Source organism: Trachinotus anak, unplaced genomic scaffold (genome assembly GCF_046630095.1).
Source record: "Trachinotus anak isolate AG129_WGS33_773 ecotype Australia unplaced genomic scaffold, CSIRO_AGI_Tana_v1 ptg000011l, whole genome shotgun sequence".
Classification (NCBI taxonomy): domain Eukaryota; kingdom Metazoa; phylum Chordata; class Actinopteri; order Carangiformes; family Carangidae; genus Trachinotus; species Trachinotus anak.
The window spans coordinates 9,097,306-9,122,348 of record NW_027273862.1 but is presented as its reverse complement, the minus strand read 5'-3'; the positions used below and the strand labels follow the sequence as shown (position 1 = coordinate 9,122,348).

Below are 25,043 nucleotides of genomic sequence, written 5' to 3'. Positions count from 1 at the left end.
TCTCAAGGAAAAGATGATTAAACTTTGTTTTCACTGACGTGAAGGTTTTTGTACTGACTTCCGAACAGTTTTCTAGCAGTTAACATCTTGCAGCTCTAGAAACTGTGGCTTAAGGTACTTCTCGCACCACATAGCAATTGTGGTTGCTGCTTGCTTAAGACAAATAATGACAGTATGGGACAGTTGACGTTGTAAAGCTGACACTGAACTCGGAAAGAATTCTGTCTAGAAACCATCTGTGATATTATGAACACACAGAGCAACGAAACATCCTCCACATTGACTTACTTTGAACTAGTGTGTTTAAGCGTTAGCAGGAACTGCGACTTGTTGACATGAGTGTACATTCATGTCAACAACTGAAGGCAGTCTGGCAGCTGTCATGGATGATACCCAGAGTTATTAACAGAGTTGCCCAGTTTTACACATCCACATATCTGATCCTCCACTGAGAGACTGTATATTCACCTATCTTTATTTTCCTCACCACCAACTGAGCCGAGAGATCTGACGGTAGAATCTTGTCAGGAAAACAGTAAAAACATGTTCTCCTCTGATAAAAAAAGGTTTGCCTTTGGGGTAGTTTTTTTTTTCTTTTTTGGCAACTTAGCGTGTTATTCCACATTTTGAGGGGTGTGTAAATCCATTTACACCCCTGGAATTGTGAAATAACACCCAGTACTGCTGCATGGAAACTGTCATTAGGCAATATCATCTATCCCTGGCCCAGGAAGACAGACCGTGATAGGAGCCATAACACGAATCTGGAAAGGATGATTTTTAATTAGAAAAAGAGAGAAGGTGATATCTTTCACATGCTAACCTGATCATTTCTCACACAATCATAAATAGAACTTGTTGGCTGAAGGGACTGGCCGCTGCAAAATATTTTGCTGACTGCGTTGTTTGCAGTTTCATCCTCATTGATGATAAAGCCATTGATGGCTGTGTGTGCAACTGCATATGAGTGATAATGTGACTGTGTCTGATGTCAGGAGGGGGTTTTATTGTCTTCTTCACAGATATGAGTCCGTTCCTCATCATTTTTATTTTGCTTTACTACACATAGCAGTGGATGTAAACAGGGTTCGACCACAGAAAATGTCTTGTTACTATATTATGCTGTGATATTTCTATGTACTAACATGTTTACAGCAATTATGTGAGCCATTTGTATTGTGTTAAATCAACTTAAACGACAGTTAAAATCTTCATACATTTTACACACATGTTCAGACCTCGCAGAATTTTTTCTCTTGTGAGGGGTAGACTTACTGCTTATCTTTTTCCTGGTTCGGCCTGCAGATAAACTGGCAGTGTGAAATGGCCAGGTGAGGGATTTACTGCCGGACTGGGCTGACCCGGCTCCTGTAGAGCTGTGTTCTCCCCTGCCAGAGAGATTCTCTCCTTTTCTCAGTACAGGTCAAATTTTTCACCACTCCCCAACCCGCCATACATGTAAACGCACACAAGTTTGTTGCACTCACTTTAGACCTTCACTGGTTGCACTCACTGCGCACCTTTTTCCCTCATATGTGAACAGCCTGACCTGACAGGACTCAGGCCTAATCTGAGTGCTATCGCAGGGAAGCAGACAGACTGAGGAGCCCCGTAGCGTGGCACTACCATCTTTTTCTGCTCATTACCGGCTCTAGGCCTCTCAACACAGATAGAAGCAATGAAGGAGAACCTCAATAAATGATCAGTGTGCTCTGCCAGCACCAACGCATGCTGCATCTGCTGCCTCCCTGTTGCTGTCCCCATGCTCCCTCACTGATTGTACAACCCATAACCTCTCTAGGATAATAGTATAAACCTTCCAAATTTGCCATACAGCAGGTGGATGAGTCTGCTCACTCTAATTTGGCTAAGAAAGTGGTTGATTTCCCAGGCCTCAAAGACTGCAGAAGCCCACCTCTTCTAAAGCCCCAAAGGGATAAACGAGGCCCATTTTGCCTATGAAGTTTGTAATGATGCTTTTGATTAGTGAGTTGTCAGGAGGTATTGGCCCTACACTTATCACAGCGTTGTTTAGCACTTTAAGACCTCCATAAAGATGAGTGCTTTTTTTTTTTTTTTTGAGAAAAGATGAAAAAGCAGGAGGCATGTGCCTAATGAAGTCTCAGGCTTATAGCCCCTCTCATGACAGGATAATTACACCAAATGCTTCGAGCGAACACTTCAAAGGACACTTCATCCTTGTGCCAACACCATGCAACACATCTCAACAATCAAGATGGCCTGACCTAAATCAGGTCCCCCTGGCATGTCAGTAATGTCACCCGCCCACAGACTCTCTGGACCTCTGTGGAGTCAACATTTAAATACACTCAATATACTGGTAGAATAAACATGCAGGAATTAGTCTTGCAGACTTGCTGCAGAAATATATCAACATGTGAGTCCCATAGTGCGTGAAAGAAACATACAGTAGCAGAGTGTGCTATGCATGTATGGAAACAAGTGAACACATAAATTCTTTAAGGCACTGTATCATTTGTGCAACATGACACACAAAGTAGCCAAAAATGATGATAGTGCATGAGCAGTGGCACTTTGATCTGGTGATGCAGGAATCAGATGTACTAAAATAAATGATGAAATGCATTCTACACTTCACAAACAACACTTACTGAACCACATTTTCTTGCTTTGTGAGCCTGCAGATGTTTATGTTGTCATTTAAACAAGCACACCAGTCAGTAAAGGGTGTTAACCTGTCCAAAAACAAAGACCATTAGATACATACACACATTTACTTCAGCTACACCTCAGGGACATTCGATCAATCTGAGTTGCACCTTGCACCTGTTCTGTTTCATGCATATATTTTAAACAGAGGATGAAGACACAAATTGTGTTTGAGGGATTTTTAAGTATTATATAAATATTACACAAAATCTTAAGTTTTTCATTGAGTACGAAGTTTCCTGTCATTTGCTCTGTCATGAAGGACAGTGGCGAATGGCATCATTGGTATTCCAATGTGAAATTTTTTACAGCATAAGAAAGCATAAAAATGTCAGTAAAGAAGATCTAATTTCTCTGCCGTCCACCAATGTGTTCGATTTCTTCTAAACACTCATATTTTTTGACAAAATGTGTCTAAATACTCTCCGTCTGCCAAGATTGCAAGCAGACATGTGCATTATATTGTGCGACTCAGTCACAGCACGCGCCTTCTGCTCTGCAATCTGCCCTGAACTTTCCAGTCATGTGGCCAACAGTGCTGTACAGATATGAAACATCACACATACAACTGGGTCATATTATGTACATAATGAGAAATACAAAATGCCCCCAAAATGCTGTTTCATTCAATAGTGAATAAGATGTCTGGAAGAGATAGCACAGGTTTACAAGTCACTGGACAATTTTTCTAGTGAATCCAGTAATTATGTTCTTACAGAGTAAGTCGGAGGTGATGCATTAGCTTCTGGGGAGTAAGATAAACCATATCACCACATTGTGAGTGGCTCGGATGCTCCTCTCTTCACATCTTGAGGAGAATTAAACAGAGGGAAAATAAGCATGGGGTCCAGAGTGCAGAGGAACTGCAAAACTGCAGGAGCTAACTGCATTAAAACAATATTTGCTAACGTTTTACTTACGAAGACAGCATGCGAGGCCATTTTGATAATTGCTGAGACTTCCTAACAGGCACAAACCGCTTCCAGCGCTGGAAGTGCTGCACAGGGGCAGGCTGGAAATCTATTGTGACATGTTGAGAAAGAAATAACACTTAGATGTGTTTGAATGGCTCCACTGAACACATTTCAGATTTCTCCCATGAAAAAAAAGTAAAGCCAAGCTAGATGCTGGATGCTGCATAATTAACAAACAAGCACTGCAAACATCTCTCAGTCTACTCTGAAAATGACTCTTGGAGGAACCGGTGGCACAGGAACAGATGGAGAGAGGCCACTTGAACATAGTGTAATGAAGCGATCCACAGAAAATTCACTAATACAGTGTGCATTTCAAATGAACCCAGTGAAGATGTTATGTCTCATTTATTTTGGTAACTCACACTTGATGTATTTTTTTACATATGTACAAACTGCATTGCCACAGAGTTGTTTTTATTTCCACTGGGATTATTAGAAACATAATAAGGATGCACTTTTACATCAATAATGTATAAAAGACTTATAAAGGAAAGCAATCTGCATCTGTTTACTAGCCAGTTAACAAAAATCTTTTCACAGAGCAAGCCATCAATGCACATCAAAACAAGCTATTCCCGTTAAACATCTGTTTAAAGATCAACAGAGTGATTAGAGCATGTGGTAAACCCCCCTGCAATCAGAGGCAATTTTACACCCAAATTTTCACATTTGCTGATTTTGACCTCAATCTGTATTTTTCAACACCATATTAAACATTAGAAGTGGAATAACTTATTCCACTTTTAATGTTCCAGTACATTTCCAATTAGCATTAAACAGAGGACAGACGCTCACTTGGGAAGAAAAAAAAAGGAGAGAGAAATAGGTACAAACTCACAATAAATAAATCATGATACCAGGTGGGGATGAATATTAGAGAGAAGGACTCTTGTAAAGATAGTGGACACTACTGAATCTATTTCCCAAATCACCCCACCACCTGAGAAGAGGCTCTTAGGAGAGTTTTTACATTGCTGACCATCACTCAGTCTTAGATTATCCTTGCCTGCCTTTTCTATCACTGTACCTTTCTGTCACAGACAAGGCTCCAAGCACCCTCTTTCACTCTGACCCTCAATTACCCAGTCCAATCATCTCAGACAGGTGTTGAGGTACAGTAATAAACCCTAGTCTGATGCTGCAGCCTCTCCTTTAAAGCACCTATGACAACACTGAAATGACTGAAGCCCCTGTTGATCAGGTGCTGTGACCACAGTTGACTCGTGGCTGCAGGCTGATAGTGTGCAGTGAAAAAGAAAAAAAAAGTACACCAGTTATTGCTATGTATAAGCAAGACCAGGTCTGCTTAGTGCTGGTTTTGCAATCCTGTTTTTTTAATGGATAGACCATATTCTATATTATTACTGAAAAAGAAACTAATTACGTGTTTATGGCGATAATTTCTGTGCTAATCATTCACACCCAGAGAATCATTGATATTGTTATAGCCATCGACATAGTTTTTAGTAGCTTCCACCAGACAATATTCACAGTTAAGAAGGTAAGTGAAGTTGTCAGCAGAGGCAGAGAGAGAGAAAATTAAAGACTTAAGTTAAACTCAAATCCCCAGCACTTATATCCGTACTTATACTATACATTACTGCTTAACTGTGTTGCAAATGGAGTCTTTTCAGTCACAAGGATATGCCATCACTGCATCATAAACTTTGTAGAGTGATAGCACCATAAAGTCCATGGGAGATACACAGCCTGACTCTGGAGGTTTATTGCAGCTTCAAGTTGCATATCCACAAATTCACATTTTAGGGGAACAAAACAAAAACACTTATGACACTAATACTAGTATTTAACCTATATGCCTGCATTTCATACATGTAACTGTGTGTTGTCCATGAGAAGTGTGTGCACAGGATTATTAAGTGTTGATATAGTAAACACGAGCTGGTTATTTCATAGGGAATGAGCACTGGATGAATTCAGTTTACTCCCACACTGTTTGTTTATTTTTCTACTCTTACCTGTTATGGCGTATAGGGGCACCAACCTCAGGAAAATGTCTGAAAGACGTGTGTTATCTTTAATGATGTGCAGATATGATGGGGTTCCTCCGAAAAAATGTCTGATTACAAAGTCTCATAATTACTTTTGCCCTCTATTCTAGACTAGATTTTCATGATGTGTTTTCTATTTCAAACACATTGTGCACATTGTTAATGACTGGTTCCTGATGTGTTCATTCATCCTTTGTGCTAAAGCAGTCTGCTCCTTCCAATTCACTCCAGAGCTCCTTCATCACACGTTCTCGGACTGGAAGAAAAAGCAGGGACTAGTGTTCATTGTTACTTCATTGAGCATGTGCTGCATTGTGACCTAGAAAGATTCAACGGACCCTTAGAGCTGAGACGGTTATCAAACTAAATTAGCCTACATACCGCAGGCAGGGGTCTGACTAACCAGCAGTGGGAGCTCGCACAGCTTACCGCTAACACTCAGGAATGCATTTTCAAATGGATAATAAGCGGTCCTGAACCACTGCAGAGAAACAGCAACATTTGGGTGATGATCGGAAACCAGAAAGTTTATTTTTCCAATTCCTTTTACCTTTCCTCCAACATATCACAGTGTAGTGTGTGAGTTCAGACTGTTTTAAATAAAAATGACAATGAAATTTATTTAAAATGACTTGCTGCTCATTGCAATAATTGTTAATCAATCATTAGTCTTAGCTGGTGCCATGGCAGGCTTGTGAAATACATTTGACAGATAGTTCCTTGCTCAAGTTGTGTAATCAAGTAAACAAACCTATTCAGCCTCCTCTGCGTCTGAGAAAAATCTTACATTAACAACTCCATGAGTAAAAAGTCTGCAAATCACACAGCAAACAGGTTGAGTAATTCAAGGATTAGAGGATTCATACAGCCCAATTCCCTCCGGGCAGTCGGCCAATAGAGAGGCATGGTCCAGGTACTCATGAGGTGTACGATGCTACAACTGGCAGATCTGCAGAGAAGCTCACTGACAGATGAGCCGGCTCCATGCATGCAGACGTACGCTGCCAGATTTAAATGCAGGTGGTTTGACTTAACAGCACAAGAAAAATCACTGTTAAGAGCCAAGGATTGAGGAGTTGTATATATATATAAATGCAGGAGAGGACAGGGGCTTTATCTGTTTTTTTCAAAGGTTTATTCTATCTTAAATTTGTGGCCATTAATATAAGTCAGTGCTCTTATTTTTCCATCAAGGATTTAGTGAGCAAATTTATGTTGGATTCATATCAATTTTCACATTCAATTGCATAAGATCATTAAGCTCGTGTTTGCCTTGCAGATCACCTGAGCTTTTAGTGAGCAGAGCAGTACTCCTCTGTTATCAGTATGTTTGCATTTTCAGTCTGAGACTCATACTTTCGCTTTTACAGCTGGACAAAGAATGAATAAGGATTTTTAATCCTACATGCAGGGATGAGACTTTGTGTTGTTGATACAGCCCTTCTTATTTGTAGTCATAAGAGCCAGAAAGAAGCAAACATTGCAAATTATTATAGAGGCAGACACAAAAATAAAAAAAACAGGATCATGTTCCACAAATCTCACAGTGAGATATCAGGTTCTCTGCTATTCAGCTGCAATTATGCTGGAACCCCAGTATGTGAATATTCTACAAAAACTTTTTGAAGTTCAAACCTCGAGGCTTAATTGCTGGATGGTTTGGGGAAATGTATCATTTACAAGCTACAGTACATGCATGCTGAGAGTTTTCATTTTACAATAGATTGTTGTTGAGAGCAGAACATGCTGATTGAAGGTGCTAAAATGTCAAGTATAGAGGGCATGGATTTTTAAGTGTTGTCAGCACACCAGTGTGATTTCAGCTGAAGTGCTTTCTATTCATCAAACACTCCACACTGTGGCTGCTGATGACAGAAGCATTGAGGTTAAATTTGAGGTAATAACAAATGAAATGCTTTTATGTGATACATTTCCACACAGCTGGAGAACATGTGAGTATATTTTGTTTGACATGCACATTACGTTAACAGCAAAATTAAAATGTGCATCAATGTGCACGCATCAAAGGCACTGCGCTAAGTGCAAAGCTATATGTCTGCGTAGGTTCATCTCATTCATCCTGGGAGCTTTACAGTACAACATCAAGACAAAATGAAGCAGCCACTGGACTGCGTATGTGCAGCTCTCACCACTCATCGGAGAGGCTTCTTCAGTTCTTCTCCTGCTCTCTCTCTCAGAGCTGATGAGGCCTCTTTGTTGAGTCAGCACACATCTTCAATGCTACAACCTCATTCCAGTGGATATTTAATTTTGTCTACATGTATAAAGTTAATTTGCAACACCTGTCCACAGGAGGCCTCGGCGGCAATAAAAACAATTTTAAAAACCATGAACAAACAATTAAGGATTTATGGATGAAAAGTAGCGTAATGGCAAGCTGTAAAGACAAACACAGATCTATTAGCAGCTGTGAATAAATCTTAGCTTTTGTTAAACCTGCCTGTGGGGGATAAATCAGTGGGATATAAAGCATCTGGAAATTTCATGGAGTAAGGGTAAACTGTCACAGTGATTTATATTAAACTGAAAGAGTTTAACAATTAATACTTCTAGTTAAGTTCCTTTCACACTTTTGTCAACTTTTGTCTTTAGACTCAGTGTATTCATGCACAATAATTTTTAAGTGGAAGATCAGTATTTGCATTTATAATGCGTTTAAATGTGCCAAAAACTAAGTAATAATGAACCCACTGTGTACATTAAGTAATGCAGCTGTGGTACAAGAAGCCCTTTGTTTTGAAAAAAAGAAAAAAAAAAAGACTTCAGATACAGTTACTTTGTCTTCACCTGCTTGTAAACATTATTAGAGGTTGTTCAGATATTTCAGTCTGGACCAGTGCTGAGCTGACTGAGCAATCAACCAGCATTACCATCCATAGAGTCACGCCGCAAACACGGCTAAAAATATATATATACAAATGTCTGGATCTGAATTTCTACCTCTATTTCCACTTTGTCCCCAAAATTTCCCTCTTTACAATATCTCATAAGTTCTTCCCTTTCATACTCTTTCTATTGCAGGTGGTGGGTCAGATCGATAAACTAACGTCCGACTTTGACTTTGACCTGGAGCCAGATGATTGGACGGTGGCCACAGCCAGCAGCACGTCCAGCAGTGAGCGGGGTTTGGGAGAAGCCTTCAGGCTGGACTTCCTCAATGCAGATGTGCTTTCTGATAGCTGGGAGTTTTGCAGCTACCTGGAGGCTGCTGGAGCCGCCGCCCGCCGACCTGGTGAGCAACCAGGAGATCTACGACCAGAGCTGGGTCGCGGAACCATCCCCACCCAGACCCAGACCCCCACCCCGCCCCCCACCACTGCCTCGGTATACTCCCAGATGAATGGTGGGCTGCCCATCCCCAACGGGCCCCGCATTATTACTCCAGATTCATCCAGCGAGGAGGCCAGCAGCTCCACGCACAGCCACAAGACCTCCCGCACCTCCGGCACAAGAGAAAGAGTGCGCTTCAGTGACAAAATTCTGTACCACGCATTGTGCTGTGATGATGACGAGGAGGAGGAGGAGCAAGACGAGTTACAGGAGGACAAGAGTGGCTGTGCTACACCAGATAGTGATACTGAGCCCAGTCTCCTGGCCAGCTCGGTCGCCCCCAAACGTTCTTCCTCTGAGCACTCACTCCTCCATAACTGTCTGGACCCTTCGTATGTCTCCTCGCCAGTGAAGGGGATGACAGGAGCTCACACACTACCCAGGAAAGGTCTCTTAAACCCCGGCTGCCGCAAAAAACTGTTACGAAATAGCAGCACACAAACTGTCTCTGACAAGAGCACCCAAACTGTACTGCCCTATATTCCAACCAAACAGAAAACAAAGGACCACTGAGAAAGCCCTAAGTTTATCATAAATCTCATGAAGAGGACTGTGCATTATTTAATATTAAATACATAGCTCATAGATTAATACACAAATAAATTAATTACTAAATAAATAAATGATATATGGGAAATCACTCGACTACCTAAAGTCATTCTGAGGCTCAGGGAAAACACAACGAAACGAAGCAAAGCAGATCATGAAGATGAAAGTTAGTGGTGGACCAAAAGGTTAGTGCCTGTTCTAATGTTTAAAGATACACTGAATGGATTCCCTATGTGTAATCATTTGAAACAGTGACAAAGATTACAAAAGCAATCATTTTTAATAGAACATTTTAAGTGTTCAAAATTGGGAGTTAAGTATGAAGAGGTCCTTTCCCCTCCTCATGCAATGGTATAAGTCACAAAAAAAAGAAAAAAAATGCTTGTTCCTATAATGTGGATACAAAACGCTGCACATTCTGTACTCTGAATCTGTATAAACATTGTCTTTTTTCATGTTCAAGTTATTTCAAATGTCAAGGGTATTGTTGCTTTCAGCGGGGAAATGTATCTAGATGCACATGTCAAGCCTCTTCCTCTTTTTGATGTCAACAAGCAACATTGAGTGAAGAACAAGAAAACACTATTTACCTGCCCTTGATTTTATAAATCATCTCGATGTGATCTCTTATTAGTCTGCTCCAGAGGCTGAAACGTAAGGGTGGCAGGCAGAAAGACAGATATATAAAGTAATTTGAACATGTGCGGTCCAACAAAAGTGACATTTCCTATTTTTTCAGTCTTCCTCTATGCCTGCCGGTGATGACATTAGGCTTAGGATCCCAGCTAAATAGCAGTCAAAAAAAAAAAAAAAAAAATGTTAAAGGTTCCGTCTCTCCATGCAGTCGCCCAGCAGGAAGTGAACTCAGCAGAGCAGCGTTTTATTCACAGGGCTAAAGCCAATAGCCAGTCCGGATCAATATGTTAGAGGGAGGTTGCAGAGAGAGGTCTCTCTGCTGAGTATGCATGCCACTCTCCTGGGAACTGTGAACAAAAACTCACAGTCAGACCTATTTACTTACACTGAGTGGAACAAAAATTAGAACTGTGGTCCTAAAGAACTGACATTTCAGAAAAAATGTGTCTCCAGGAGTGAGAGCTGATGGTGGAAAGAGAAGAGTTTCTGTTCAAAGATTTTTTTTTTTCCCAAACAATAATGTACCCTAGGGAATGGCTTTGTGAGCCTCCTCCACTGGTCCGCTCAGACTTACTTTCCTAATGTTGTGTTTCCAGTTTGAAAAGTAAAATGCCGTAGTCTCAAAGAGGAAAATCCTTGCTGACTCCTGTGAAGTTCACCTTTGTGCCTCTGATCACCTAATGTGGACTTAAGCTTCTGCAGCAGGGAGAAATGGTCGAAGCATCTTATGTAGTCAACCTGAAAGACAACCTTCCCTACTCTACTAACATATTTAATGTTTCCAAGTTTTGTAAGGGAGCTTGGTGAGTAAGGCTTCACAGTGATGCAGGTAGTTAAACACACTGTGAAATATTCTAATCTGTCATATATATATATATATATATATATATATATATATATATATCCAAGAACTGCATCTAAAGACATTTGTTTTTCCTTTTAGTGGAACCAATAAGGCAATTCATCATTACAATATTTTACTAAATCAACATAGATGAGACAGTTCAAGCAGCAGAAATGTTCTAAACGATCTAAAACAAGTCTACTGAAGCAATATATTTGAGATAACCATAATTTATACTCATAAAATAGAGTGAAACTAGAGACCATCTTTTGATGGATTACACCAGCTGCAACAATTTTGACAACCTCACAATAGCAATAATTGTTAAAAGTGTAGCTAAAAATAAGCTTAGTTACTATACAACATATTACCCAATCATACTGATTCTGCTGAGAATTACCAAAGTGATTTTCTCATGCCAGCACCGATAGCCTGGGTGCACTGACAGTGGCTCTCTGATTCAGTCATGGCTTGGGATGTGCCCAGTTTTCTACGACTGGCCACGGAGACACTACAGGTGTAGAAGCGGCTCTATGAACAACCCAGGTCTTTGCTTTTGTTGGTGTGTACATGTACACCAGTTTTTTAGTGCACTGCTTAGGGGAATTACAACTGTGCTATTTAGGCAGCATCAAGCCTCAAGAGTCGGATATAAAGGAAGCAGAGTGAGCACTTTTACACCAGGCAGCTTGATAGAAGCAGTGCAAGCATCAATTAGCCTGAAGCTGATGTGCTATACATGCATATACCAGAAGTAATATGGTGATTTTTATTTTATTTATTTATTTATTTCTTTTGTCTTGCTCTGGCTCAGTTAATCCCAAGTACCTGTAGAGAAAGAGGCACTGAAGAGAGATCAATGGCTCACTCCCCAAAGCATTGGCTGCCATTTCCCTGCTAGATTGGGGACCAACAGGTCATCACAGCTATTAGCATAAACAAACAAAGCTATGCCGCCACAAAGGCAGAGCATCAATTACAGGAAAACAAACTAAGCCCTTATTGTGATGCCTATACACCCGCTAGACATCTCAATGTGAGAGGATTTTTTTTTTTTTTCTTCCTTTTCCAGTCCAGATTTTATAAGTCATATCTGCGATGAAATCACCTCTTCAAATATAGAGCTGTTTGGCACTGGTGCAGAATACATTATCATTGGGGACAGATTTGAGATATTTGGACAAAACATTAGCAACGTCTCTTTTGCCAACAGGCTCATTATTCATCTCTAATAGGGCAGAGCTTTGTCCTCGGTTCTCTGTAGGACAAGGATGGGAGGCATCCAAAGGTTACGAAAACGTGAGCACACTGATGGCAACTCATCGGCCTACCAGGAGGATCATCGTGTGATGCCACTGCATAACAGATGTTGTGTGTCGGTGTATGTGTGCATATGTGTTTGTGTCTTGTCTATATGTTTGCGGCCACACTGTGTGAGGAGATAAGTGATATTTTCTGAATAACACATCGCCTCGTGTTTAATTTCATATTTCACTGTCACAGCAATTAATGAAGATCAATACAAACAGACACCACACATCCCCCCCTGTAAGTCATTTGGCCAGACTTGTCCATAAGACAAGATTAAACAAAATCTCTTTTAGAAGCCTGCAAAGTGAGTCATGCCATCTGTGTTTTGACATCAGCGGTGGGCATGTATTAGTTCACATCCCTGATCAATCCTCTAATTACTGCCAGCGGGACACTCTGTTGAGTGACTGACAAATAGTGTGGAGCATAACCACGTTAAAAAGGTGATTATGACACTAAAACACAGAAACATAAGCCCCCAGCCCCTTCCTTACCTAACCTTCATATATAATTACCACACTTCACTCTCACTGCCCCTTGTCTCCATCAATGAGCAGAGGAAAGGAGATGACAGATCTGTTTTCTCTGCTGATGGGTAAGGGTCCATGAAGCGGAGAGTTCAATGCAGTCTCACTGATTACTATGGATTGGCTAAAGGCTGTGGCTACCTAAGGTTGATTTGTTTCATCTTTGTACCATTTATATCCTGCTGCTACAAGAACAAACTATTTCTTTTCCACCTCCCTCCTCCTTCTCCTACCTACAACCCTCTGTCACCATACGCACCCTTTTCCATTCATGGTATTGCTGTAAAGTCACTGCACATCTTCAACGGAACTCACTGAGAGATGAGAGATTAATTTAGTGTCTCAGGTTTGATTAAACACATATAAAGTTTTGAGTCATTGAGCAGAAATGTACAGTACCCAAATCACAGCTTGAACTCTAACAAATCAAAGTCAGACTTAGAGCTCACAGCTCCTGATGAGACAAGGTCAGTGGCAGCAGAACAATGTGTTGAGCTTCAGGTGCACAGGACACTTGGCACACAGTTACATGGCACACTGTGTGGCCCGTTTATAGGACACTATCCTATAAACGCACAGACAGCACACACAGGATCTATACCGCATTTCTTGTCCTGGCCAACCAAAGAGCGGCTCCTTGTACCAGAGGTATGGCCAGACAAGGCCACGTCAACCATCAGTCACCATTTGATTGGGCAGTGGGAGTGATTAATGAAGAGCCATGGAACAGCCGCAGATAAGATTAGACCTTCACAGGTGATGAAGGACAGGGCCTGTGGCTGCGAGTGGGGGGCTGGGCGGTTCCCAGGACAGAACACTGCCTTCAGATGACTTGGCACACAGTAATTAAAGTTAATGAGAACCCTGTCACTTTCACATACACCGTGGCATTGTGATTGAACAGTGTGTCAAGCAAAACAAAGAAAGGTAATAGAAGGCAATAATTATTCTATGATAGGTCAAAGAGAAGGCGACCATAAGGCCTTGATCAAATCAAGCTACCAAATCATTTTTAGTGTCTGTACTGGACCTTGGTTGGGGAATACTGTAAAAGTGCAGTTCAGGTAACGAACATAAAACAGCACACAAACACACTTCACACACCTCACCATTCAACAGTCCATGAGAAGCGTATATGTCATACAACTGCTACATCCAATGAAAAAGACATAAAGCAACAGATGGTTATGATTTCATGATGCAGTGCAGTTGGTAGGAATTGATCAGCACACCCCGGCTAAAGAGAGAAAGTTACCATTTTCATCACATTACCTGACTGATAATTGGAATATCTTCCAATGTGAACTTAAAATGTGGCATGACCGAGCAAGGCAGAGGAGTGTGGAATCATTGCTGAGGCAATTTCAGAGAGCGAGTGAAAAAGAGAGACAGAGAGAGAAATGGTTGCAGCTGAAATGCTTCGACTCCTCAAATTGAACCACCACAGAAATATAACCTTATTGCATACCGCATTAAATTGCACACAAATGATGTGTGTAATGACATGCTCAGCTGAGTGAGGAATACATCAAGAGACAATTGAATCGATCCAGAAAAATACACAATTACAGGAAACATCACTGACACAGACTGCAGGAACGGGTGAAACATGTTTCAGGGAACAGCGTGATCAGAAAATATGAATTACTAAGTTACTAGTGAGTTGTGGAAGGAAAGAGTCAATTAGAGAAAGCTGCTGTTAAATGAATTTGAATTTGAAAGGTGGATGGTGGAATATAAATGGAGCTGAGTGCAGCTCTGTGCATGTACATCTAATTTTGACAATACATTGAAGTCAAGGTAAAGGCGGAGTCTTTTCCAGACAGCTCCAGTTTGGCAGCCTGTCAGCATTTCCATGGCATTTTGCAGGTAAAGGCCAAGAAGGCAGGGAACTGCTGACAGTTTAGTAAGACCAACAAATAAGAGTTAAATGGTGATAAGACAGGTGCAATGTACAAGGCGAGTCCCCAAGTGCCCCTTATTTCACCTTACAAGGGGCTTTCCCCATCGCTCATATTTACTACTTGCTCCATACTCTCTCTCTCTTTCTTTCCCTCTCTCTCTCTCTCTCTCTCTCACACACACACACACACACACACACGTTCCTAATTTCATTCAACCCTATGCACTTGTCTACTCTGGCTGTAATGAGCCCCCCCCACCACTCAGCCCAGGAGGCTGTGACTGAGGTCTTCATCAAACACACAGCAATTCGCAAGGTGCCAAGGACAGGTAAGAGTCGTTCTTCTACGGCTGCACTATCAAACAGAAGGGAGGGGGAAAAGTTTGGTTATGCTGCAGCTCTGGATGATTGATTGTGCCATGGACTGGTTCCTTGTCTTCAGTATTTCTTGTAAAAAAAATAATCGGACTGCACCTCAGACAGAAAAATGTAATAATTACTGTTGTACTTACCTTACTTCAGTTAGTTAAGTTTTTTAGTGGTTCAACAGCTTCCTCCTCACCCTGACTGTAAAGTGGGTCACCAAACGGAGAGGGATGCCTGAATGTTGTGTCATGCTGCTGTGCATTTCCAATACATTATAGCAGTGATCATTCTCAAATGACTGCAATTAGTCAAATGTCAGGCTAGGTTTGCGCTCTCACGGTGGCTTGCTGACAAAGTAGCTCAGAGGTATGTCAAAAGATTAATAGCTGTGGGATTTCATTAAGTCAGGTGCTTGAAAGGCAAGAGGAATAAACACAAATTAATTAAAACTTCAGTGCTTTCCCTTAAGTTTAGTCCACAATTAAGCAGAGAGGACAAAAAAAAATGTCCGTGAACAGTGGCAGACATCAATCTGTTGTACTTCAGTCATATCTGAAAAAGTTCTTTAATACTCTTCTTCTTTATTATGTCAGTTGAAGCCATATTCATTGCTGTAGTTATTTAACGACAAAATAAAATGTTAGTAGATTACAAAGATGAATGATCCCATGTGAAAAATGTCCAACTTATCCTGAGCTGTAAAACTTTTCTATATCAACTCTCCGAATGTTCAAAAAAAAAAAGTTAATCTTTCATCCATCAGCCTGCCAGCGTTGTCATTTCTCAGGAAACTGATGAAGGACGTCCTGATATATGTAGTAGGATAATGATTGAAGTTATCCATGTAAAAGTAATTTTTAATTCTTTGCTCCAAGTGTTACTCGGCTTCCTGTCAATGTAATTATTTGGATAGTGTGTAGTGGGGGTCTTCAAAGGGACAACTTTTTTGGAGCAGTAGAAAACCTAAACGAACATGATGCATAAATTAAACATCAAAAAAGTGAGACAGAGAGAGAGAGAAAGAGAGAGAGAGAGAGAGAGAGAGAGAGAGAGAGACCTTAGCACAGCCGAGCCTGATTTGAATAGACCAGAGGATAATTATACCCAATCCAAAATGACCTGAACAGACCCTAACAGAGAGAGAACACGAACTCCGACAGCAGTATTATGCACTATCAGTTATCAAGCAGAAACATAATAATGTCCTAAGAACAAAAGTTAAAACTAATTAAAAGACTAATTTCCGAAAAAATAACAACTGAAACTTCCATTTTCACCTCTTGCACTAACAATAAAACATTCTGTGGCCGGCTGCACGATAGACAGGCAGGAGATAATAATTTCTGTGAATTAAATTCAATGAGTAATTGTCATTTAATAGCATAAATAATTAACAGGCCACTGACTTCCTAATATATTTTCTCCTGCTGTGATTAAGACAAACCACATGATCACTTTCTGACTATTCACAGATCCATTCACATCCACTGTATTTGACACACTGAAACAGAGACTGAGACCTATGGCATTAATAAAGAGACCCTTCCAAACCAGATAAAACAGATTATAATTTGGATTTGGACCAACTAGGGTCGGATCATGGTTCCTCAGAATCCAAAAGACCTGTGAAGACCTCTTCTGTACAGTCTCTACAAAGTATAGTACAATAGTAATTTGCAACATATTTGGACTCGAACTAAATTATAGGTGTCCAATGCCTACTTATTCCAAGTACTATTTATTTCTCTAGAAACAGAGGTATTAAGTAGGAGTTGGTATGGGATATAGTATGCTTGGTGGGATGCCAAGTTGTGTGACAAACAAACATCACTGCTTTTCGATTAAAATTGATCCTACGACAGCAAAAAGCCTGTAATGTAGCTTGGATAAAAAGCAATCAGGCCGCAGTTTTAAGTTATGGTCTTGTCCAACTGGTCAATCAATGCTCTCTTTTACTTGTGTCCTCAGTGCATCAGCATGGGCTATAAAGCCTAGAAAGCACAGCCGTTAAATGGCTGTGTGGGCCTTTTTCTGGCCTGGTGTCTGGCAATCTGGCACAGGTTTCTGGCACACTTAGTGTCGGAGCAGGACTTTAAGAGCATGTAAAGTGTAAATCTACCAGCTGACAGACTGATCTCTGCTGTCTTCAGACCGGATTTACCACCTTGCACAGAGCTATAAGAAATCGGCTGTTGCAACATGCTAATACCAGGAAGAGCAGCGACAACCTTTGTTTATTGAATTAGCAAGATGAAAATATTTCATAAAGACAAAGACCTGTGTTGTTGTGTGCATATTTCTTCACCTGCAACAGATTGGAGTTTTTGTGACTCACGATGCAGCAAAACAGCAGCAGAGGCAATGTGCAGGAGGAGGTAAGTTTAACTGGCACTCCACTGAAATTTTGGTGTTGACGATTAAATGCACTTTACCCTGTCTGCTGCCCACCTACTTGACTCAGATCAACAGCGAACCTTGCAAGGTACACCCGTGTGTCAAGTTTTCAAAACTACAGTTCGATAACAACTGGCCCAAATGAACATGAATTTAAGAAATATTTTAGCGCTAAACCTGTCTACTCAAGACATGTATAGAGATAGAGCCTTATGAATAGCAGCCAATCTGAGATCCCCCAGGGAAGCCAGACACTGTAGAAAACGAGAATTTAAAAAAACATTCACACTGGACATAACAACCATTGGCACTGTAAGTAAACCAAGGTTTTCCATAATTGTCCAGTATTCAAGTCTGGTCATAGGATATCTTGAACAATAATATTGTTTTCCTCTTGAGACAAATCAGTCTAGACTTTGTACATCCTTAACAAACTGTCAGAAGGCCATGGACAGGATGGGTTGAAAGGAGCTGATATGATTGATCATCACTGATACTTGCCCTTGACACACCTACTGATAATATGAGGTAAGCAAATGTTCTTAATCTCACCCAAGGTCCTCCTTTACAGAATTAAAGTGCAGAGTGTGTTTTACAGTTTGGTGACCACTAAGGGCTTTATGTTTTTGTGGTCCAATATTGCACGATAGAACATTGTGTACCTTTTGGTGCTTTAACAGAGAGGGGGTTGTAAGTGTAACAGTACCGATGATAACAGTGAGAAACAAGTAGGAGTACATTATCACTGGGTGTGTTAAAAGGTGGCATTCAGCTCATCTCCCCTTTAAAAGCTGTAAGCTACATAGCACAGTGACAGGAGTTGAAAGTCTAGACCTACTTCCTCAAAGAGGCAGCTGGTGTTCTTGTCTTGTTCATCAACGCGCATAAGGAACATTTTTACTTGTCAAATGCAGGTGTAACTAAGAACATTAATAAGAGCTGTACTCCATTTAAGTGTACCAGTAGCCAGAGTCCTGGTATTGTGCATGCTGGCTTTCTGGCATGTCTTACTAGGACACTTAAATAGAGTGGAGCCATAATTAATGTTATTAGTTACACCCGTGCTTTTTCTGCTTTGACAAGTCAAGATGTCTGCTGTGAAAAAGGTCTATTAGTCACATTCGGCCTCAGTACATTTCCATGCACACAAAAATGTCACCAATGACAATACTGCAGGTAAATCACTGGTGTGAAACCTTAACCCACATAAAGCACCCGAACCTTTATTCAACCTGTCCACATTCCAATGCAGACCATGGAGCTGAGTACATATCGTCTGGTCTCATACAAACTGGATGATACAAACTGCATTTTGAATGTGGACTGTGTAGACAAATAGGGCACAGTTTAAGGCTTTTTTTTTTCCATTCTGCAATATCGTACGATTTTAAAAAGTGACAACTCCATAATTACTGATTCCTGAATTTATATGACAACTGATTTATTGTGGTAATACTGTTGCACCACATGGTGTTTGCCACAGTCATAGGGCTGTTTGCTCTGCAATTAAAAATAGAAAGCTCCAGGAACTGCTGGGGAATAACAACTGTGGTCGCTGCGTAGGTTTTACTCACTTTTAATGAGGGGCAGACAAATTACTCACAGCATGATACACACACAACAGTCTTCGTTTGATCGTGTTTCACACACATACTGACATGCTTCAGTGTTGCCTTGGTTGCCTATATGGGCAACATATATATAGTGGTTGAGGTGCATACCACATGAGCAGACATACTCTTAGCAGGCGAGTTGCCAGTTCAACTCCCAACTGGCACAACTCTTTCCTGCATGTCATTACCCTTCTCTCTGTCTCTTTCCTGTCACTCTCTACTGTCCTATCAAAATAAAGGCAAAAATGCCCCAAAAAACATATATTTAAAAAAAAAAAAAAGAAAAGAAAGCAAGAGGGACAGTCATCACAGAGCCTGGTCACTGACAAGTAAAGGTAAGATTCAGCCAATGATTTAATTCAATAAGGACTTTACAGATGTCACACATTAAATTCATGATAAAATAAGGGCTCTGATCGTGTAAATATCTATAATTGTTCATGATTGACAATTAAAGGTTCAATTTGTAGGTTTTCATAATTCACACTGCAGCAAGAGCAATGGAGCACCTAGTGTGTTTGTGGGCTTGTTTCACTTTCTGGTGTTGGTATATAGCGTAAATGTCACTGACTGATGGAAGTGTTTACTGAAGTGATGACATTAGACAGCACTGGTATTGTCAACCAGAAAGGTGTAACCCCACAAACAAAATCAACATTTCTCAGCAGTGGAATACAGACTAAACCATTCCCAACCATGGTATATGTGTTATTTTTAGTGGTTCACAACTCCTTACCATATGGATAGCTATTAAAAATGATATATTTATTAAAAACCATTATGGATTTCACCTTTAAAGGTCATGCTTTTCGAAGGAACAGTTGTGAAGTCATAAATCTTCTGTCCTCCAAATTCCATTTTTCCCTCTGCCTTCCATTTTATAGAGGCAGCTGCTCATGTACTTCTACGTTCATTCATCCACCCAAAAAGAAGTAGCGAGTTGAGAAAAGCAGATCCCTTTCTCAGGCCATTACCAACTATTTCCCCGAGGTGCAAACCCTAATCACACAGTGTTTTTAGAGACTGTGAGAAAGAGACTTGGCAGAGAAGAAGAATACATTTCTGCTTAATTAATCCCATTCCTTACTTTAGGTATTAAAAGGCAATGGTCTGTTTAACAACTTTCGGCGACACTAAACGGGTAATTAGTCACAGCCTAATCATTTTTCATACATTTTATGGGTATGTCCAGGGTCCGGTGTGTTCCCTGGAGGGTCATCCTAACTAGCCACCTTACTTATGCCACGCCCTTATCACAACTCCCAACTTCCACACAGGATTAAGTCATTTCCTCTCTTCTCAGTCTGTTAGTGCCATGCACTGTGATCAGACACTCACACTTCAGCAGTCCTTACCTCCAGGTCCAACCACCTGCTTCTGATAGCATTGGAAACAAACCTGCATTTCCTCAATGGGGGGCAGCTAGAGGCAGTGTGGTGTGATGTAGAAACCATTTTCTCCAATATGAAGAGAAAAAAAAAAATGAATGAGTGGGTGCCTGGGCACAAGGTACTATGGCACACTGAGTAGCAGCTTGTGCCAGCTGTTGCAGGCAGCCAATCCTAAAGCTGAATACAGCGTTTGTGACATTTATTCAAATGGTTGGGAAATTAGAATCATTTAAATGGTGAGAGCCGCCCACTGCCCAGGTGTAAATATGATTTCAATAATGCTCTCTGTTCTCTAAATAAGCACAGCTGTTTAGACACACAGCCAGGATTCAGCATTCAAAACATGGTGCAGGACATGTCATTCTTTCCTCTAAAGGAATATGGACGAAAATAGCAGAACGCATCAATGATAGCCTTTATCTTGCCCTGCTAATAAGATTTAACTGCGCACAGCAGCAGAGGCTAGAGATAAAATCAGTTAAACAAAAGTCTTCACAGCTAACTATGTTTGAGAATTCAAAATAGCTCTTTATTCATGCAAAACATCATTAACATACTTTTAAAGTAATTTTGTGCCACGCAAATTTAACTGTTTTGCATCGTCTGTCCAGACAAGAGTGTTGTCATCATCTACAGGCTGTGAAACACTCCACTGGTCAGCTTGGGTGTCCCATAATCCACCTTTGGCTGCTTGAAGGTCAGCAAGCATTGCTAGTTTTGTTAAATTTTCATTAGCTCTTTACTGTCAGTAAGCAAACCAATGAAAATCATTTCCACCAGGCCATTTCATTATGTTAACTTATGTAAAATCAGTCTTTACATATCAATCAGCTCTGAACAAGCCAAAGCTTGATCCTGGGCTATTAACCCCTAAAAAGCTGAGGTCATCTCTGAGCCAATCATACAATGCAGTCCCATGCATCAAGGAGGGTAAACGCCCCGAGCACATGTCACTGGTGCTAATGTCACATTGCTATGTGCCATCTGGAGTGACTGTGGCAGTTACACTAATATTGTTACATTCCTCACAGCTCTGTCTGTTTCACACTATCTGTAATTTTGCAGCAGCTAGCATTTAAATTTGTCCGCAGCTCTCCATGACATTTGTCTACAAATCAATGACCATGACCAACAGTGTGTGGCAGTGAAGCCACAGGTGGTGTGACTACACTCATCATTAACCTTTGAACACACAGCAGACCTTTTCTCATGGCAGATATTTTGACCTGCATGAAAAGCACAGGTGTAACTAATAACATTAATGTTGGTACATTAAGGTCTGTGAGTAAGACATGCCAATGAGCCAGTGTTTACAATGCCAAAATCCTGACAGTGACACACCTATATGGGCAGCAAATATTACCAAATGTTACCAAGTGACCATGTTTGACAAGTCCATTCACAACACAGGTATCACAATTACATTTAACAGACTAGATCAATCAAGGCTAGATTACTCATCTTTTTCAGTAAAACAACATTAACTTAAAGACAGACAACAGAATTATATTTTTGAACAAAATGTAGTTGTTTGGATAATAGGCACAAAAGGCTAATTTCAAAAGGCTGAGAGATAAGAAGCAGAACATATCAGTTAGGTAGCATGATCTGACCTCAAGACTAAAGTCTGTCTTTTAACCTTTTATTGTGAAATTGTCCTTTACTTTCAGGTACAGTAAAAGATAGAAGACTGTACTTGTGCCAAGTCAAGAGTCAAGAGCGGCATTGTTCAAAAGACACAGTCAGGAAGGTTAGTCAAGCCAGGCTGAATCTGTGCTGTCTAGACTAAAACTAATGGTAGGTTGAGACACTTCTGGTCAACATTAAGTCAAAAGTAACTAAGTTCATCTACAGAAGGCTGCACTCAAAGTACAAGCGTGAATAGCAGTCATATTCACTTCAACACATGATGAACAACAAGGTTGAGGGTAAATATATCAATAACCTTCATCTGGTTGAAAACAAGTCCAGGCTACTAACAAGAGCAAAAAGTTAAGATTTTTTACAGTGCTTCAGTGTTTTATTCTACCAGTCTAGAAATGGGTAAATCTGAATTGGGACACAGCTTGAGTGGCAAAAAGCAAAGAGTAGCTCAGACAGACAGGCACAGCTGCAGGTCACAGCGTAAGGCTGATTAGCAGCCTCATTAATGGGCTGTAATCATTTCCTTACAAAGAACACGGCCAGAGTAGTCCACGATTGCATTTTCAACTCCTGACAGTCAAGCACCCGATCAGAGTTGCAGCTCCGCGTTTACATGGCTGAGAGGGAATAAATTACACTAGTTGTGTTCATAGAAATTAATGTCTGTTTTGTGTTTATGATAGTGTTTGGATTTTTCAGACCCTGGAATTCAAATTCAAAGTGCCTCTCAAGTAAAGTGAGAATGTAAAGGTTTTTTTTTTTTTTTTTTTTTCTTTTCTCGTCCCATATGATTTGTTTGATCGCAGCAGGGACCAAATTCATTTATTATTAATGGTTTTGGAAAAATGTCAGAGCCCCTGTCTGTTTATTGCTTTACAAGGCTCCTGTGTTGTTGTTAATCCTCTTGCCTTTAATTAACATAACAAAATTATTAATGTCTCCTTTTTATCTTTATTATCGTGTCTTAAATCCCGTTAGCAGCTGAGAAGCATGCCTAATCGCGAGGAAATGGGTTGTGATATGTGTTATTTCAGCTTGTTTTCTGACTTGCAGCTGCAGTGGAATAAACTAAACCGGGGCTCATATTTATCCAGCGACTGAGAGACGGAAATTAGTCCTAACTGGCCTGAAAATTCTCACAGTGACACGTATTTGTTCTTACTTTTAGAAGTAAAAAGATTTTTTTTTTTTTAAATGACTCTGATCTCCTCCAGGATTTAGGACAGCTACAGAGCTTTCCTTTGGTATTAGGCGCTTCACCTAACCAATGTTACTGTCGCCCACAATGTAACACTGAGCAGGAATTTATATATGTTTAAAAAATCAATAGGGGTACTGACCTAAATACAGATGATTCATTTCTACCAGTTTAAGTTAAATTTTATTTTTAGCCCTTTACCTCTGCGCTACTGGCGTCTCAGTGAAGTTGTGCTATTTTTAGTATGTAATCTCCCCTTCCTCATCAAATTGAATTCAGATCAGTCTATTGGTCCGTTGACTACAAACTGGAACCACCAAGAAAAAATATAAACCAACATAAATTTCATTGTATTGTCACACACTGTGATGTCAGTCACAAAAAAACAAATCAAGCTCTTCTTCTTACCTCTTTTTTTAGACAGCGAACAATGTATTTTTGCTTTACAGCCATCTAAGCAGTGGAACAGATCCCCTGTTCTTCCTCTTCCAATTTTCGTAATGACTGTGTAATTATTATCATTGACACATTTTTATGTTTTAGCTGTCAGACAACTGAACCAGTATAAAATACTGGTTCGAACACTGTTCCTAAACGCTAACTGTTACACCAGTTATTTGAGCCATTATTTGAAGCGGAAAAAGTGAAGCAAAAACACACACGTAGTTGGTAAGGTGCTGCCTTGCAAGACAATCTGTTAAATCAAACAGTAAGGGAAGCCACAGACTCTTAGCTCTGGACTTCACTGAGCAGGTTAAAGCTAACCCAGGATTAGAGATCAATTAAGGAGGAAAAGAAAAGGATGTTAGAAATGGAAACAAAGTTTGTTGTCACCTATGGGTGTGAAGACTGTTGCGGAAAGGCTGATAGAAATGTGGTCAAAATTGTAGCCGCTCCAATGTGTCTTCAGTGTACAGATAAAGAAAATATGGAGAGTTGAGAAAGAGTATTTTTGTGCACGTGTGTGTGTCTTGGTGTGTGTGTGTGTGTGTAGCTGTGGCAGAGATAGAAAGAGAGGAAGACAGATGAGCCTGTTTGTGAGAGAAAGTTAGGTGACGCGTACGCTCGCTGGAAAGTTTATCTTTATAATATCCTGTAGTCCGTGGTGCAACGCTTTTTTCTAACCTTGTAGTTTGAGTGTGTGCACGATCTGACAATAGATAATCAGTGAAATTTCTCTTTTTGTGCATGGTAAAACCTAAAACCCACGATTAGGCTGGATTTTAAAAACTCCTCTAGTCTAAGCACTGCTTTAAAAGCTGCTCTTTACAGCTCAGCCATCGGAGGAAACTACACTTTTTGTATCACTTAGGGGAACTTAGTGGAGATTGGGAAAATTTTGCAACTGAAGCTAGGCTAATATGAGGGTTTTACGTTTAGTTGTTTCACAAGTGATTGAAAAATGTTAAAGTTCCTCTCCTGGGATTAATGAAACCCCTAAAACCAATCTCTGTTCCTCAAAAGACGTTTTCTTTCTTGAAAAAAATCCATTCATGGCCATAAAATGGTTTGGATGTAACTCTTTCCCCATTCGGTATTCACAGATCTATGAATATGCAAATTAGCACCACCTCTATCTCCACCCACCCTTCAGCCACTCACCTCTACCTCTGACTCTGCTCATCAAACACACAAA

The 25,043-nt window shown here is 40.4% G+C and overlaps 1 protein-coding gene and 1 long non-coding RNA gene across 4 annotated transcripts in view; one reads left to right on the top strand and one right to left on the bottom strand.

The window, feature by feature from the left end:
* insyn1 (inhibitory synaptic factor 1) overlaps positions 1-10,046 on the top strand; it is a 40,833-nt gene extending 30,787 nt beyond the window's left edge. Inside the window, exon 2 of the mRNA XM_071488150.1 lies at positions 8,723-10,046. Coding sequence (XP_071344251.1) covers positions 8,723-9,544 — 822 coding nt within the window. The 3' untranslated portion in view covers positions 9,545-10,046. The remainder of the gene's footprint in view (positions 1-8,722) is intronic.
* LOC139627420 (uncharacterized) overlaps positions 1-25,043 on the bottom strand; it is a 95,629-nt gene that overhangs the window by 30,900 nt on the left and 39,686 nt on the right. Inside the window, exons 4-5 of one of the 3 annotated variants that reach the window (XR_011692569.1) lie at positions 3,612-3,711; positions 1,506-3,499 (exon numbers count right to left, since the gene is read on the bottom strand). The exons of 1 other annotated variant lie outside the window; for it this stretch is intronic. This is a non-coding gene — a long non-coding RNA (uncharacterized lncRNA). Of the gene's footprint in view, positions 1-1,505; positions 3,712-25,043 lie in introns of those variants that run through there. One more of the 3 variants, XR_011692568.1, reaches the window with a different exon arrangement.